A 16,894-nucleotide genomic window follows, 5' to 3' on the forward strand; every position below is an offset into this window, starting at 1 on the left:
GCACCAGGGCTCTGATGTTAGTGAAGTCCCTTGTGCATCTGTCTTGTGCAGTGAGATGGTTAAAGAGGACTTGCGTTTTTAATTAAGAGTTGCTTTGTGGCTTTTACATTATTTTATGTACTGGCTATGTTAGCTGCCTGAAGATATTTAATTAAAATGGGTAACTATATAATTTTTAAAAATAATTAAAATAATAGGTGGATAGGTAATAATAGGTAAATTCAATAAATTGAATTTATTGAAAAGTTCACCCATCAGGCTTTATACACCTGGAGTGTGAAATATCGAACACAGTCTAGGTAATATTTACCGTCTTTACAAGACGGGTGCTTATAGGAGTCTGCTGTTGCTCTCAATGCTTTTTTTAAAAAGGGTAATGACAAACCACAACTTTTGTGAGGCTAGGCACCTAGCGCATTGCAGAACAGAGTGATCAATTGCAAACCCTACGCCAAGCTCTCCTTAATCCAACACAGTGTGTTTCATCTCCGCTATTGTGCATGCTTATCTTCAGGCAAAAAGCGGGATTGGCTGGACCAGCGCCATGGATAACTCTTGACTGATGGCAGACTAATGTACTTGCTGCTGGTGTTTGCTTTGTGAGTTACACCATTGCAACTTTAACTTTAAACAATGGGTGCATGTGTTGCATTCCTTGATATTGCCTAGTTTCTCCTCCCACTGCAGTCGCTTAGCAGCTACATCTTTTCAAAAATGGAAGAAGTAAAAGAGCTACTTTTCTTCTCTGCTTGTCTTTTTTCCACTTTGACTACAAGTAAGGTACACAGCTCGTTAAATGAAGGTGAAAAAGCAAGTGCACCGTGGCATCAGAGATCAAAGGAGACAGGAACAAGAGTCACCTAGATTGTGCATTTATTAAGATTTATCTGCTAGATGGCTTGGGGCCCCAATGGGGGAACAGCACAGTCAAGATGGGTTAATCGAGTAACAACAGATCCCACCTCCCCAACTCTGCCCCTGCCCTCCCCACGTGTAATTAGATCTTAAGATTTTAATGGCTGGTTTTACCTTATTTATGTTTTAATGTATATAGATAGATTTTTGACTGTAAGCCACCCAGAAGTTACCCTCTGGTAAGATGGGCAGCCATTAAAATTTATAAATAAATAAATATAAATATCTGCATTTATTTCCCTTTATTATTATTTTTTAATCAACAACTCAAGGCGGTGAACATACCTAATAATCCTGCCTCTCTCTATTTTCCCCACAACAACCCTGCGAGGGGGGTTGGGCTAAGAGAGACTAGCCCAAAGTCACTCAGCTGATTTTCAGGCCTAATGTTGGGACTAGAATTCATGGTCTCCTGGTTTCTGGCCTGGTGCCTTAACCACTAGACCAGGGGTAGGCAACCTTGGCTCTTTTATGACTCGTGGACTTCAACTCCCAGAATTCCTGAGCCAGCTATGCTTAGATACTGGATGGGTTAGTCCACGAGTCATAAAAGAGCCAAGGTTGCCTACCCCTGCACTAGACCAAAGCTGCCTTTGGCACACGTTGTTCCACCCACCCTGATCAATAACTCTAGTGAAGTAGGTTAGGCTGAGAGAGAATGCCTGGTTCCAAATCACCCAGGAAGCCTCCAGACCTGAGGGAGGACTAGTACCTGGGTCTCCACTCCTCACGTAATACCTCAGCCAAGATGCCACCTTGACTCCATTTAAACAGTGGAAGGTTGGACACAGAAAGGTGATTTGAGTAACATTCAAGAGGCAAACGTTGAAAAAGGTATAAGAATTTATTCACAAGTTAAATTGTGTAATTTTTTTTAAAGTTAACTACCCAAGACCCTTTCCATTTACATTTCTTTTTTAAAAAAGCATCTAGTTGTCATAGACAAACTGAATAATTATTAAATTAGGATGATAATTTCTCCAGCAACGCCTTTGCTGCTGCTGTACAGTCTTTAGTCCTTTTTAGCTTTGGAATAACACTCTTTAGTCCATCTTTGACTTGTGTTGCAACTTCTTGATCAGAGCTCTGAAGAAGACTGTAAGAGGAAGAAAAAGAACATTTAAAATATGTTTTAACAGTATCCTTTCAAAGTGAACATTTATTTTAAAATGAATTAATACATGACACAGATCAGCGTACGATTGAATAATTCTACTTGTTAAGGAAAACTTGGGGACACTATCCCATAGAAAGTAGGTAATAATAATTCAGTTTAAATATTCAAATTGTCAGAACAGAGAGTCTTTGTATGTTCTGAATGTACTTTCAATTAAGTTTAATGATTTCTCCAAGTGTCAACTATTGCCAATAGTCCAGAAAGTTACCATGACCAGATACCAAAATATGATTGATTAAAACTATGTGCTTCCCACATCTAAGCCTTATCATAGGTCATCAATGAGAGTAACCAACGTTACTTCCATCTCATGTTCAGCTATAAACACTGATTCTAATTTTTGCTTTTTTAAAACACATTTAAAAAGAGGCAAGGGGGAATTGGGTTGTATATGCGCAAATTGACATCATGATTAATAATAGGATGCATGGGGGGGAAAAACTTTCATTACTTTTCCAGGGAAGCTAAGCGGGCTTGTTTGAGAGATTTTTCAGTATGAAAGTATCAATGGTGGCCTGTAAAAATCTTCTGCAACTTTTATCCTAACTTTCCGTTTAAATTGTCATGTCCAACCTTGTTTATTTAAAACAAACAAACAAACAAGTATTCTGCCAAACAAACAGAAGGAAAGAATTAAAAGTAGCTTGGGTGGAAAAAAATAAATCTCGTTTTTCAGTATGATCCAAAATAGTTCTATCTTATCTAAGAGCAAGCACTATGACCTAGTATTACATATTTGAAGAGATTACGTAAATTATATAATATGCACACAAATTATTGTATTGCGCCTTCTAGGATGTTTTGATTTTATAGGCTTGTTACTATTTTAGGGAAGGACAAGCATTGGTGTAAACAGCCACCAAGATTACCAAAACATCAGAGCAGAAATTTAAGCTGATTACACGTTCCCTTCTCAAATTCTTATGCAACGTTAGAGCAAGATATGAATACATTGCATCTGCTTAGATACTGGATGGGTTAGACATCGGATGAGCTGTTGCATCAAATATAGAGATCTGCAGTAGTTCTGAAGCCGACCACGACTAAAGAATTCAGTAGGACATCTCCCAAAGGAGTCACTTCTTTTCTGGCAGTCACACAACTGCTGCTGCACAGACTCATGAAAATTCAGGAGGTTAGATATGACTCTTTTAGGGAGGGAATGGTGCTCAAGTTTGATCTAAAGCATCTTTGTCTGAATTCTGGATCCTTCTAATTAAAATCACAGCCAGTTGAGTTAACTGGCCGTGGCTGTTTTAACTCTCTCTAGATCGTCCATGAATTCAGATTCGTTTTCCTGATGAGATGTCAAAAATATAACTACTTAAGATATAGTAGCAGCAGACTGACTGAATTTTATTAAAATAATGGAAGAAAACTAAAACTCAGTGCTAGCAGTATCATCAACCACCTCTGGGAGATAAGACTTGTCTTAAAAAGCAACAGTTCTTCATTTCTAGAATTCAAGCAGAAACAACCAGGGCTATCTCTGCCAAACCAATTTCTCAAATGGAAAACTTTGCCACATGTGGTGAAACAATTCCCCACAAATCTTTATATAGCAGCTGTGTGTGAGATCACGTGTTCTCACAAGGAATTAAGGATTCTTGTCAAATGTAAGGGTTCTGTTGTAAGGTACAATGAAAAATGCCCACAGCTCTATTTCAGGAAGGCAGTGGCTGAACAGCAGAAATTCACAATGATAAGCCTGTCAAATGGAAGTTTGATTTAAACACAATTTTTTGCACTGAACCATACAAACAGCAACGTTTTTCTGATCTATATCAGAAACACTAGAAATTTTTTTTAAAAAAAGAATGGGATAATGAAAAAGGAAACCAATTATTTTTAACAGATATGTGTGAAATGCTGATTGAGCTTGGTTAGGAAAGGCAATACATTTTGGGGGGGGGATAGACATCAGACTGACAGGCACTTTGGGTGAACCTACAGACCCCTCAGGTAGGGAAAACAGCTAGAACTTCGTGCATTTAGAACTCTGTTCGTCCCACCCACCCAAATTCAGATTAGCGAAACCAAGTAAGTTATCTCTTGCTTTTCGCTGATCCTGATCAACATTTCCGTTAACAGAAGCAAGGAAACAGTAACCTTTCATTAGGGATTACTGGTGTGAGGAATGCAATGATAAAGCAATATTGATTATCTTCTCAAGTTCAGAACATTTCAGGAACGGTCTTAACCGTGTTGGAAAGGCCAATCTTGAACTAAATAAGCATTTGCGCATTTCTACATTTCCCCTGGATGTTTGGACAGGGCACCACCTGGGAACTCAAGGGCACGCCAGAAGAAAAGTCCATAGGAAGACCGTGGTAAATACTTCTGTAACACCCTGAAGAAACTCCTGGTCATCAGGAGTCAAGCTTGAGGGTATCTTTACCTTTTATTTTCCCCTCACACAGATTATTATTTCAGTAGCCTTGATTAGAATCCTGGAACATAATTATAAGCCTTTCTCATTTTCTCCCCTGCAGTAACCTTGATCAGGTCTGCTGGAGACGGAAGATTATCACCTCCTCAGCAAACCGATAAAACAGAACTGTTCCTCTTATGTTTAGGCTTTGAGGTTCAGCCGTCCTGCAACCATATTATTTTCTGTTCTCATTTTAGTTTGCTTTCACTGAATGCACCTCTACTCCCAAAGGGACATTTATTCTTTGTCGACAGGCATCAGGAAAATACTAACGAACCTAACTTGGTATCAGGAGATATTTTGGATATAATTCAGTTGATTCAATTGATCTATTTCTAATGATTGGTTGAATAGATCCATCAGTTTTAATGTAATGGAACAGGCTGTTATAGTGATCTCATCATTACTAATTCCTGAGAAAACATACGAGACAGAAATTAAAACTTAACTTGGAAATATCATCAGCGATTCAAAGAGGAAGAATATTTAATCTACAGAAGCAGGGACTTATGATTAATAAATACAAGTTAAAAGGTATTTTAGGTTCATACCCAGTTGATGCATTTTAAATAATGTTATAAATGAAGATGCTGCAAATACGTTGTTTAATATCATATTGATTTATTCTGAAACATCTGTTGTGTTCTCAGTTTGCTTGAGGTTATATAAATAAGTGCAAGAAAACAGTTTGGTATAAGAGCACAAGGTTCAAGCTCATTTGCAATGTGTACTATATAGAAGTAGTCCTCCACTTACAGCAGTTCATTTAGTGACCATTCAAAGTTACAACAGCACTGAAAAAAGTAAAGTGACTTATGACCATTTTTCACAGTTAAGACCTTTGCAGCGTCCCCATGGTCTTGTGATCAAAATTCAGAAGCTTGGCATCTGACTCAAATTTATGATTGTCGCAGTGTTCCAGGGTCATGTGATCATTTTTTTGCAACCTTCTGACAAGCAAAACCAATAGGGAAGCCAGATTCACTTAACAACTGGGTTACTAACTTAACAACTTTGGTAATCCACTTAACTGGGACAACAAAGGTCGTAAAATGGGGCAAAACTCACTTAACAAGTGTTTCACTTAACAACAGAAATTTTGGGCTCAATTGTTTCACATTACTGAGTGACCAATCTTTGTAGGCTGCCTCACTGGAATAAGTGGAATTACCACGTTATAAAGAAAGAATGTGGTATTTCTGAAGGCTGTGACAGCAAAGCCTCTAGACAGCATAAACTCCAGGACAGCCAAATTATTACCTTCAAAGAAAGACGGTCCAATGCGCGGAGACAATCAACAGCAGATGGAAATATTGGGGGAAAAAATTGTTGCAAAGCTACAGCTTATTTCCCTTGCACTTTAAAAAAAATAAATAATGAAGCTGAAAGCAAAGTAATGAATCTTTGAAAGTGATTCAGCAACTCAGCTGCTGTCTACTTAGCAGCAGGAAAGGCACTTATTAAAATACAATTGACTTTAAACTATTAATATTAAACAACCAGGTCGCTGCCTTTTAAAAAAAAAACCCTCATAGATGTTGAATAACCTAGAAACCTTCTACATACCGGCATAGAATAATTGCACCACGATTCACATCCACCCAGGTCTTTAGAAGGTCAATTCCCACCTGTTCTATCAGGATTCTTGCAAAACATCCTGTTTGGGAGAATCCAAAGTAGGTATTATACATTTATCGTGACGCATCCGTTATTAATTAATACTAAGACAGAATCAATACATCTGCATTCACTTTGAGGAGATACTGATTAGATTACCAGAGCACGTGTGCTTTCAATCTAATTTTCTACGTTATTCACACACACACACACACACACACACACACACATATCTGAATCCAAGGAAAAAGAAACTTTTCCCTTGAATTGCCTTGCAAGAACTTGCCCTTCTTTTTCAGAAGTAATTTTCCTTTCTTAATATGAGGAATTCTCCCTGTCCTTCTAGCCACTTCGCTCAGAGAAGCTTTTTTATTTTATTTTAAATTAAGGCACCCAAAATGGAATTCAGGACCTAGTTATCTTGCCCAACCCTCCACTGATTGAAGGTCTATTAATTAATTTCACCTCTGATATACCAACATACCTTCTCTGCCAGACTCTCTCATCTTCTCATCTTGTTCTATTAGCCACTTAAGCACTAAATGGCCTGCTGGATGTTCGGCAATGTGAAGCTTTAAAATAAAGCATGAACAGGTTAGGATCTCTCACTGGGCTGACTCTTCAATGTCCTCGTATGTGCAGCTTTTTAAAAGTCGGGTCAGGCTGTATAGCACGTCAGTAATCAGTGAAGGAATAGCCAAGCAGTATAAATTTTAAACAACCCAGAGATCTTGTTTGTCCCTCGGATTAGATATTTATTTCTATTTGAAAAACAAATCATCGTCAGTCTCAAATACTATTTTCAATATGTTCTATCACTTTCATAATTCCTAAAGGCACCAGCTGGGCAACTTTTGTAAAATACTCCTAATTTCATTCCAGTTAGGGCACTTTCCTGAACCCTAGCTTGTCCTCCCACTATTTACTGACCTTCTTTCCGCATCACATCTACCCTGCTCTGTGTGTTGAGCACAGAAATCTCAAGGAAACCATGCAGGGCTGAACAGAAATATAGCCCTCCCCGCCCCCCAATTATACACAACTCTCACATAGATGCATTTAAGATCATAAGAGAAGCTATACTTCTATTTTAGTTCTGCTTTAGACTTTCTGCCTGAATGTGTGGAAAACGATGAATGATTGAGGGAACTCTAGTCCAGGGCTTTTCAACCAGTGGTATGGGTACCACCTGTGGTATATTGGCACCTGGCAGGTGGTACGTGACTATCCTAGAAAAGTGGTAGCAGGGGAAGGAAATGAGCTGAACCGGTGGCAGCACCACACAAGCCTGAGCGAGAGACGGCTGGAGCTGCAGGACTGTCAGGGCTCAGTGGAAGCGCCAGGATCAGCACCAGGCTCCAGCTGGAGCTCGGTGCTGATCCTGGTGCTTCTGAGCCGGGAAGAAGTACCGATCAGCTGGAATGTTGCAGCATCTCCAGGGTCTTGTGGTTTACATTGAGATGTTTGGCAACTGATTCATATTTATGACGGTCAGTGTCCCAGGGTCATCTGAAGTAACCAAAACCTGCTGCAACCACCCAGCGGGGGGGGGGGGAATAAAAACCAAACACCCCACCCCCACTGCCAATCCTCAACAGAAATGCTCACAACAACGAAAACCTCGGACAGGAGGAAGAGTGCCGCCGGCCGGGCAGGCGTCTTGCTCGGCTGTGGCTTGGGGGGCACATTTTTCAGTGCCATTTTAACTTCGAACAGTCACTAAGCAAACTGTTGTAAGTCGAGGACTACCTGTACTTCATCACTTTTTTCTTTTTCTTTTGGTCATCAAGTTTTTGACACCTTGCTAGGCGACCGGTGGTACTCGGATGTTGCCATATCCTAAAAGTGGTACAATGGGTGAAAAGTTTGAAAAGCCCTGCTCTAGTCTAACAAAAAAAGACTGGAGGCGGCATGATAGCATCTTCCAGGACTTGAGGGGCTGTCTCATAGAGAAGAGGGGTTAGTCTTAGTCTCCAAAGCAGCTGAGGGCAGGACAAGAAGCAATGATGAGAACCTATTAAAAAGAGATCCAACTTAGAACTAAGGAGAAACTTCCTGACATGAGAACAATGAATCAGTGGAACGGCTTCAGGAGCTGTTGGTGCTCCTTCGCTGGAGGCTTTCAAGAACAGATTGGACAACCACCTGTCCGAAGTGCTATAAGGCAGGGGTGTCAAACTCGCAACTTCACGTGATGTCTCGTGACGTAGCGTGACTTTTTTTTGCCATTGCCGGCAATGGGGTGGGTGCGGTTTTGCTACGATGCATCCGGCCCACGGGCCGGCAGTTTGACACCCCTGCTATAAGGTCTTCTGCTTGAGCAGGAGGTTGGGTTAGAGAACCTTCAAGGTCCATTCCAACCTCGTTATTCTATGTTCCAACGGAGCGCGTGTATGTTTGGTGGAAGAGGGTGACAAAGCACAAAAGCAGAGGAGGCAGAGTACCAAGCACAGCCCTGTCCTTTAATCAAGTCCTGACCTTCATGTGTCGAGGCAAATATCTGAGCACAGCCAATGCCACCAAAATATACATAAATGTAGTATTTCGGAGTCACACAGACATTTGAGTCCAAAACAGTATGAAGAATTCTGTCCCACCTAAGCAAAGGTGCTTTGGTTCGGTGCAGACACCTTGTACAGGATGTTGATGGCTCATTAGAAAATACTTCTTTATAGACTCTCGTGATAGCTATGCAGATTCAAGAATGTGGGTGGTTGAGTTACGGATGTGGCAAGATGGAGACATTAGATGATTACACCCTGTTGCTACCTTAATGCCTCCTTAACTTAAACATCAATTTCCTGAGCCTGTGCAATGACTCTGAGACCAGACTGGACAACAATGAAAGAGAAACCTGCTAATTTGGGGCTACTCATTACCGTTTGCTTTGTATCTAACTTACCTCTCCACCTTCTCCCCCCGGAATCATCTCTCTCGCAGCAAGACTAGCGATGGCTTTCATCGCTGGCTGGACATCACCGACAGCAGCCTTGAGGATGCCCGTCACTGCAATGAATGCAGCTTTGTCCATCACCATTTCTTCAGCGTGTGCACTGAGGTGCTGTAATAAGGGAGGGGAAATGGCTTCCAGAAGCTCATGATGCCGAACATCTGCATCCTTTTTACTGGGGGGATAAAGACAGACAGATATAAGAACGTTTGCTCAATAAAGAAAAGCAGGAATTGTACAAAATTCTGATGCCCAAATTAAAAAAAATCCCAATTCAGCAGCAGGTTATTCTCATATTCGTCCAACAGAGGAAAAGTTTTGATTGACGCTCCAAATCAGAGCCCTAGAGATCACCTATGATCATGCACCATATGCACTAGGACCTTTGCAAAGCAGTTGTTTCTACCTAAATCAGTTAAGCGTTTACAAAGCATATTTTCATGAGAAATTGCTGGAATGGAGAATTCAGCTTCAGGCCAGAGGCAAGTCCCATTAACAGCCGCAAGGTTGCAATCCTCAGTTCATTTCCTTGACTGTTTAATTATTAAAAACCAAGACTGGTCAGCAAGAAAGTGATTTGCATGGCTGCTGCAAATAGTGTCACTGGAAAGATCATCAAAAGAGACAAGATGGTGGTGTGACTCCCATGGCTGCTGTGCCTGTGGCCTGCAGAGCGGCACTGTTTTACACAACTAGCAGGAGGTGTATTTTGAGGTGCCATTTAATTATCTATGGGATGATATCAGACAAAACTGTCAGTGGTGAGTATATTTATGTTAGGAAGGAAGGCAACTGTTTGCTTCTCCCTGTAGTATTTTGATCTATGGCCTGAACATTCATTTGTTCATCCTTGCAGTTTTGTGGGATGTTTCAAGTAAAATATGCTGCCTCAAAGATGATCCAATAACTATTGCCTGAAATCTAATTTAATTTTTTACAATGTTTTATTACACAAATTAATAGAAACATCCCCCCCACCCTCTAAGAATAGCAGCATCTGACTACCCAGGGGAATTAAAGCATTAAAAGAACAACTTTAATCTAATTGGATTTATATGTTCCTGAAACTTGGGGACCAAATTTTTTCCTATTTTTATTGGAGACTCTTGTTTTTATCTACAAAAAAGAAATAAAATTGGAAAAAGGATTATAAAAATTTTGGACTTAAAAAACCTTAAATGGCACCAGTGACATCTTGTGGTGAAGTTTGGTATTACAACTTGTTATTTCCTAAAAGAGACTTGGCTTGAAGCCCAGACCTTAGATAAGACTTTTCTGACCTTGGCACCACCTGAGAGGCTTAGCTGTAAGAGAACAGCTGGGTGGCATAACTGGCCTACTTGAACTGTGAATGTAAACCTTTACTGACTCTCAGAGTTATATGTGGCAAATTGCTTTCCTATCTCTTTATTTGACACTATATGAGATGTTCAAATACCTTGGACTATAAAATCTTGCTTGACAAACGAATTCTACTAGAAAGACTATTTATAAACATGGAAAAAGATGGATGAAGCCCAGGAAAAGATCCTTTCCATGTTGAAAACAATACATGAAACCATTTTTTCAGCTTGTGATAAAATATGACCTAACATAAAAGATCAAGACGCCAGTTTAGATACACAAACTCAAACCTTGACTACCACCAACAATGCAGAAAATAACAGAAGAAGTGGGACAATCAAATATTAAGACAGAGGACAAAATTGACCAACAAATGCAGCTGATGGAAAATCCAGAAAAGGAAGTGACAACACTGAAAATGGAAATGACTTTCTATATAAATCAGAAGAAATATGAGAAAGAAGAACAGATTGAATGGAAGATAAACACATCAGGGCAAGCATGGGGAATTGGAACAATAGGGAGACAACTTAATGAATACAAATGGGCTAGTTCTTCCAAAAAATGGCAAATAAATGGTCTACTTTATTTCAAATAACATGTATAATAATAGAGGGAGATCTATTTGATGATTTAAACGCACTGATATGGAAGCCTAGTTGACAAAGGAAGAAAGCCAGAATAAGGTTGAAGAAAATTGGGGTCTTGACTTATTAGAGGGGATTTCATATTATTAATTAGAGGGTTAAAGGGGAAAGTTGAGATAAGGCGAATTCTGGTCATTAAGATTAAAATACTTGGAAATTAGTTGAAAATAAGGACTTTATCTGTTTAATATCTAAACATTAAACCTAAAAGGAAAAAGAAAATTAATTATTATGAATATGTTTGGTTTATTGATTAACCCAGGTAATATACGTAATGGTTTTGATTTATTAGAGGGGGATATTGTATTATTAAGTAGATGATTTAATATGGTAGAAAATAGATAACTCTTAGGAAACAGAACAAGATTATACTCAAATAGATAAAATGTGTATTTTGGATATTAGATTTGTTATGAATTGAGACAACGGAAATCTTGGTTACCTAAAGCCTGAAAATCATAAATATCAAAGGTTAAATTGCAATACTGATGACAAACTAAAAATTGGGTAAAATGAATAACAAGATATGGATTGTTTATGAAGACTGAATATAATTACGTATAAGCTAAAAATATTGATAAATGTAATAGAGCCTTGGTGGAGCTGTGGGCTTAAGGAGGCATTAGCTGTGGGCTAATGCCTCCTTAAGTAACACCAGCTGCCTGCAATTAGTGCAGGTTCGAATCCCACCAGGCTCAAGGTTGACTCAGCCTTCCATCCTTCCGAGGTAGGTAAAATGAGGACCCAGACTGTTGGGGGCAATTAAGCTGACTTTGTAATAATGCCGCTTGGGGGTGTGTGTGAAAGCCCTAATAAGCAGGCATATACATAGAATGAAGGCTACTGCTAAGCTTGTAAGCCGCCCTGAGTCTTCGGAGAAGGGCGGGATATAAATGGAATTAAAATAAAAATAAAAAATAATAATGATGTTTTTACTGAGTTGATATAATAAGATATAATAAGAACTAAACTAGGTTGAATATGAGGTAGTAAATGTTAAGGGGAAAAGAGAAGAAATATTTGATATTGTAATTTGAGATTTGTACTAAAGATTTTGTTATCGAATTATTGATTAACCCAGTCACCACCAGATTCTGTATCCTTGTAAGATTCCCCCCCCAAAAAAAAGTATATATAAAGGCAAGATACAGTTAACCAGATAAAATGTAAGACTATTGAAATGAATACCGAGAAACGAATCTAGTCTGTATCATAACCAGCTGTAGCTAATGCATAACATGCATTATTCTGCCAGTGTTGAAATAAACACCTGCTGCTCTTGTCATTTGACTCACATGGCAATAAACTATTATTTTACCAAATCCACTAAAAGCAAATGTGACTGAAATTCATAGAAAATTACCCAATATGAAATCCAATATTTCCTACTAAAATGTTACCTTACCTTTTTTTTTAAAAAAAAAAATCTATCTTGCTTTGCCACCTTTTAAGGTCATTTATGTAAAACAAAAATACAGGTCAAATTCCACTTTGCACAGCATGTCTCAGGCAGCTGTATAGCCATAATTCAATCCACTGGGATTCAGAGGAGTGAAAAACAGCACATTTCAGACATAACCAGATAGGGGGAAAATGCAGAAACTTCAATAAATTGTACACCAGTACCTGTGAGCATTTCCATCACCCTGTTGCAGGATTTTGATTATTGCCGGGGGGAAATATGTTGGGTCCCGTGGACTCAATAAATAGAGCACGACTTTCCTTCCATATTTGTTGTTTATAACAGTGGGTAAATTACCATTCAATTCCTAAGTGTTGGGGAAAAGACAAAAAAATCTGTTAGTAACATTTTTCCCCCCAATTTCAGCTTGGGTTTTTTTGGAAGGAAGCCAGTTCTTTCATCCTTATTCATATCTTAAGGTAAAAGGTAAAGGTTCCCCCGCACGTGCGTGCTAGTCGTTTCCGACTCTAGGGGCCGGTACTCATCTCCGTTTCAAAGCCGAAGAGCCAGCGCTTGTCCGAGGACGTCTCCGTGGTCATGTGGCCGACATGACTAGACGCCAGAAGCGCACGGAACGCTGTTACCTTCCCACCGGAGTGGTCCCTATTTTTCTACTTGCATTTTTACATGCTTTCGAACTGCTAGGTTGGCAGAAGCTGGGACAAGTAACAGGCGCTCACTCTGTTACGCGGCACTCGGGATTCGACCCGCCAAACTGCCGACCTTCAGATCGACAAGCTCAGTGTCCTAACCCACTGAGCCACCGCGTCCCTATTCATATCTTACCTATGACTAAATAAAACATTATGCTAATGCACAGACCTTGCTCCAAATGTAAGACCTTTTCTCTATGACATGATTTCAGTAGTGGTCCAAAATATTACCAATTGTTAATTCCTCCATTTTTTCATCTCCTTTGTACAACCATACTGATCAATCCAGCTTGCTGAAATTTTAAGATCAACTCAGATATTCCAAAACTTTACCTAGATAGTATTACTAAAACTACTACACATAATAGGATTAAAGGAGAGATATGAAAACAGATGGCAGTTTATCTAACAGTCAAATTTAATTTCATTTAACATGAAGATAATACAACCTTTTCATTCAAAATGGCAACTTTTTCCTCATAGTTCTAGTAAGGGAATATATTGTGGATGATTTTTCTCCTTCCTAGTGTTTTTCCTGCAAGTGTAGAGTCTGTTTTTTTTTTTGGCGGGGGGGGGGGGGGTCAACCAAGTGTTGATTCATTGGCTGTGACAGGAATTGATTGACTGCCTTGTCACCTAAGGCTGATGTTGTGGGCTGAGAGAATGAGGGACTGGCTCAAAGTCATCCAGCCGTTTTCATGCTTAAGGCAGGACTAGAACTTACAGTCTCCTGGCTTCTAGCCTTTTGCCTTAATCAAACTGGCTTAGACCAAACTGGCTAAGATAACATATTGACGATGATAAGTTGACTAAGATACGTTGACTAAGATAAGACCACTTCTATGAATGTAACAACATTATGGCCCATTAAATCCAGTTTTCAGTAATTTTCACAATATTCACGTTGCAGCATGCCAAATACTGTGCCTATTTCTGAAAAATAAAAGTTAGGCAAGCCGTTACTGTAAGATGACCTATTTTGAAGACATATTATTTAGAGAAAAAGAGGGGAGTTTTAGACCAACACAGCATTGTTCATACTCCTTAAATAGATTTGCCTACTGCCCTTTTGCAAACACAACAATTGTTAGTCATCCTCTTCATTCATCAAAATCATTTAGGAGTATGTAGGATTACTCCATTTATTCTTTATTCACGAGTGAGCAGAGAAGTCTATATACTCAAATATATCACTTGATAAACCTTGTCTCTTGAGTGTCCATCAGCAAGTGAGAACTTTGAAGATTCTCCTCTTGCTTTATTGTTATCCCATCAAAAAATGGAGAAGATATGAGGATATATAAATTCTTCAACTAAAACAGTAGCCCTGGCCTCTTGTTCTCAACTATTTGATAGGTATCAAACTTCCACCATATACAGGACAAGACAGAAATAAAGAAAACCGCCTTTCAAACTGCAGTTACTATTATAACCACAAGCACCAACCTGCATAGCCATTATTGCTACACGCATCTATATTAATGAAGAAAGTCCCAAACTCCCAAAGCAGGACGAGCAAAATTAGGATCACGATATAAAGGAATGATCCTTCACTCAGCTGTAGCAAATCAGACAATAAAGCATAGGGAAGCTGAAAGGATGCAAGCTTAAGTTTCAAGTTTGTGGTAATTGCTTTAGGATATAATGATAATAACCACTAAAAAGTCTTTGGGGAATACCAAACATATTGCTAAACTTCTGGAATCTATTATACAACTGTTTGGAGGCAAAGGAAATGTGATGTTAAGTCAAATGAAGGCAAAGTCATAAGAGATTCAATCATGGTTCTCTTTCTTCAGTTTACCCAGTCTAATCTTTAAATCTGCTGTCCTCTTAATTCCATTAGGACCGACTGGTGCCTCAAAAACCTGTCATCTCACAGTTTCTCCATCAGTGAAAATTCGAACATCAATTTCACTATTGAATCAGGACAGCATTTGCTTCAATTTTAGCTAGGTAGCATCTAGGTTACTCTGCTAAAGTCAGAAAGCTAAGTAGGACCAGATTTGGTTAATATTTGGATGACAGACCACCAATAAATGCCAAGGGTATAGGCTAAGAAATCAAGAATCATCCTCAGACAATATTTGTACTGTAGCCAAGAAAATAATACGGTTATGTCACTAGAAGCTGAACTCAGTTCAATAGTGTCTATATCACTTTTGGCTGGAAAGCTCAAATACGATAATAGCTAAGCTAACAAACAGACTGAGGGAGGAATTTAAACACCATTTCAAACTCATACATATTCAAGACGTGCATAGCAACGGAGCTATAAAAAGAAAGCTACAACATGGTGGCTGTGAGCTGATCTAAAAAACTCCTAAAACATCCAAAAGTTATTGCCACTTTGACTTAAGATGGCCCTTTAAAACCAATTATTAGTCACACACCTGATCTCTCTCTCCTTCCTGTCCTACAAACAGCGTATCTGCTAAGGTAAGCTTTTAATTTTTATATTAATACGTGCTAAGGTAGAAATGTTTAGCTGCAGAGGGAGACAAATAACTAACTAGAGAGGGCATAAGTAATGGCTTTGAAGGACAGGAGGAGGAATTGCAGCCAAAGCTACAGTCAGGTAAGAGGGGCTTGAGATTTGGGCCAAAACATCAGTTTGAGTAAACACCTCAGACAAGCTCCTCCCGTGCTATACAAACATAAAGGGAGAAGCACATTCAGATTTGCTTAATAATAATTACGATAATTACATAATTATTACAACAAAAGCAGCCCTGACCTAAATGGCAAGGCTTTCACAGTCTACCTTGTTGGGCTGACAGTAATAATAAACCATCACAAGGGGGGGAAAAGTAGAACGATTCGCTAGCCATTCAGCCGCTGCACTGTATCACTGCAGAGGGAAGTCCGTTGCATGAAAGGATCGTTGCATGAAAGCTCCGTGAAGGAAGGCAACAGAGGAACACGGGAGACATGCTATAAGGATTCCCTTCCTCGAGCTTGACTGCCAAAGTGGTCATTTATTTTGTTTATTTATTATTTTAATCTCATTTATATCCCGCCCTTCTCCAAAGACCCAGGGCGGCTTACAATCTAAGAAGCACAAATCAATGTGCTTAGCAATAGCCTTCATTCTATGTATATGCCTGCTTATTAGGGCTTTCGCCCCCCCCCAAGCGGCATTTTTACAAAGTCAGCTTATTGCCCCCAACAATCTGGGTCCTCATTTTACCTACCTCGGAAGGATGGAAGGCTGAGTCAACCTTGAGCCTGGTGGGACTCGAACCTGCACTAACTGCAGGCAGCTGGTGTTACTTAAGGAGGCATTAGCCCACTGCTCCACCAAGGCTCCATTTGATCACTGAAGTTGTTCATTTTATCCTGGTCGTGGATCTGGGCGTGACAGAAGGAGGGTGGAAAATAGTCTATGGAAGGGTTCCAATTTTGGCAACTTTTAAGATTTGTGGATTTCAACTCCCAGAAATCCCTGCCTGGGGAATTCTAAGGAGCTGAAGTCCACAATTCTTAAAAGTTGTCAAGCTTGGACACCCCAGTCTATTTGTCTCATATTCTTTTGTTTGCCTTCAGTCATCTCTTTTTATGTCAAGATATATAGGAAAACATTATACTGCCCCAGTATTTTAATCCAACGCATAATCTTTCACTGGTACATCGATTTACAGTTTAAACATTTCTACCACAAAAGAAAGAGTAATGGTTAAATGGAAAAATAAAGATAT

General features: G+C 39.3%; 1 protein-coding gene across 1 annotated transcript in view; it reads right to left on the reverse strand.

The window, feature by feature from the left end:
• Positions 1–1,745: 1,745 nt before the first annotated feature.
• Positions 1,746–16,894, reverse strand: part of PUM3 (pumilio RNA binding family member 3) — a 34,907-nt gene continuing 19,758 nt past the window's right edge. The window contains exons 14-18 of the mRNA XM_081320846.1: positions 12,708–12,850; positions 9,043–9,265; positions 6,625–6,712; positions 6,090–6,180; positions 1,746–2,011 (exon numbers count right to left, since the gene is read on the reverse strand). Of these exons, the coding sequence (XP_081176972.1) occupies positions 1,879–2,011; positions 6,090–6,180; positions 6,625–6,712; positions 9,043–9,265; positions 12,708–12,850 (678 nt within the window). The 3' untranslated portion in view covers positions 1,746–1,878. The remainder of the gene's footprint in view (positions 2,012–6,089; positions 6,181–6,624; positions 6,713–9,042; positions 9,266–12,707; positions 12,851–16,894) is intronic.

Source organism: Vipera berus, assembly GCF_964194415.1.
Source record: "Vipera berus genome assembly, chromosome: 2".
NCBI classification, from domain to species: Eukaryota; Metazoa; Chordata; class Lepidosauria; order Squamata; family Viperidae; genus Vipera; species Vipera berus.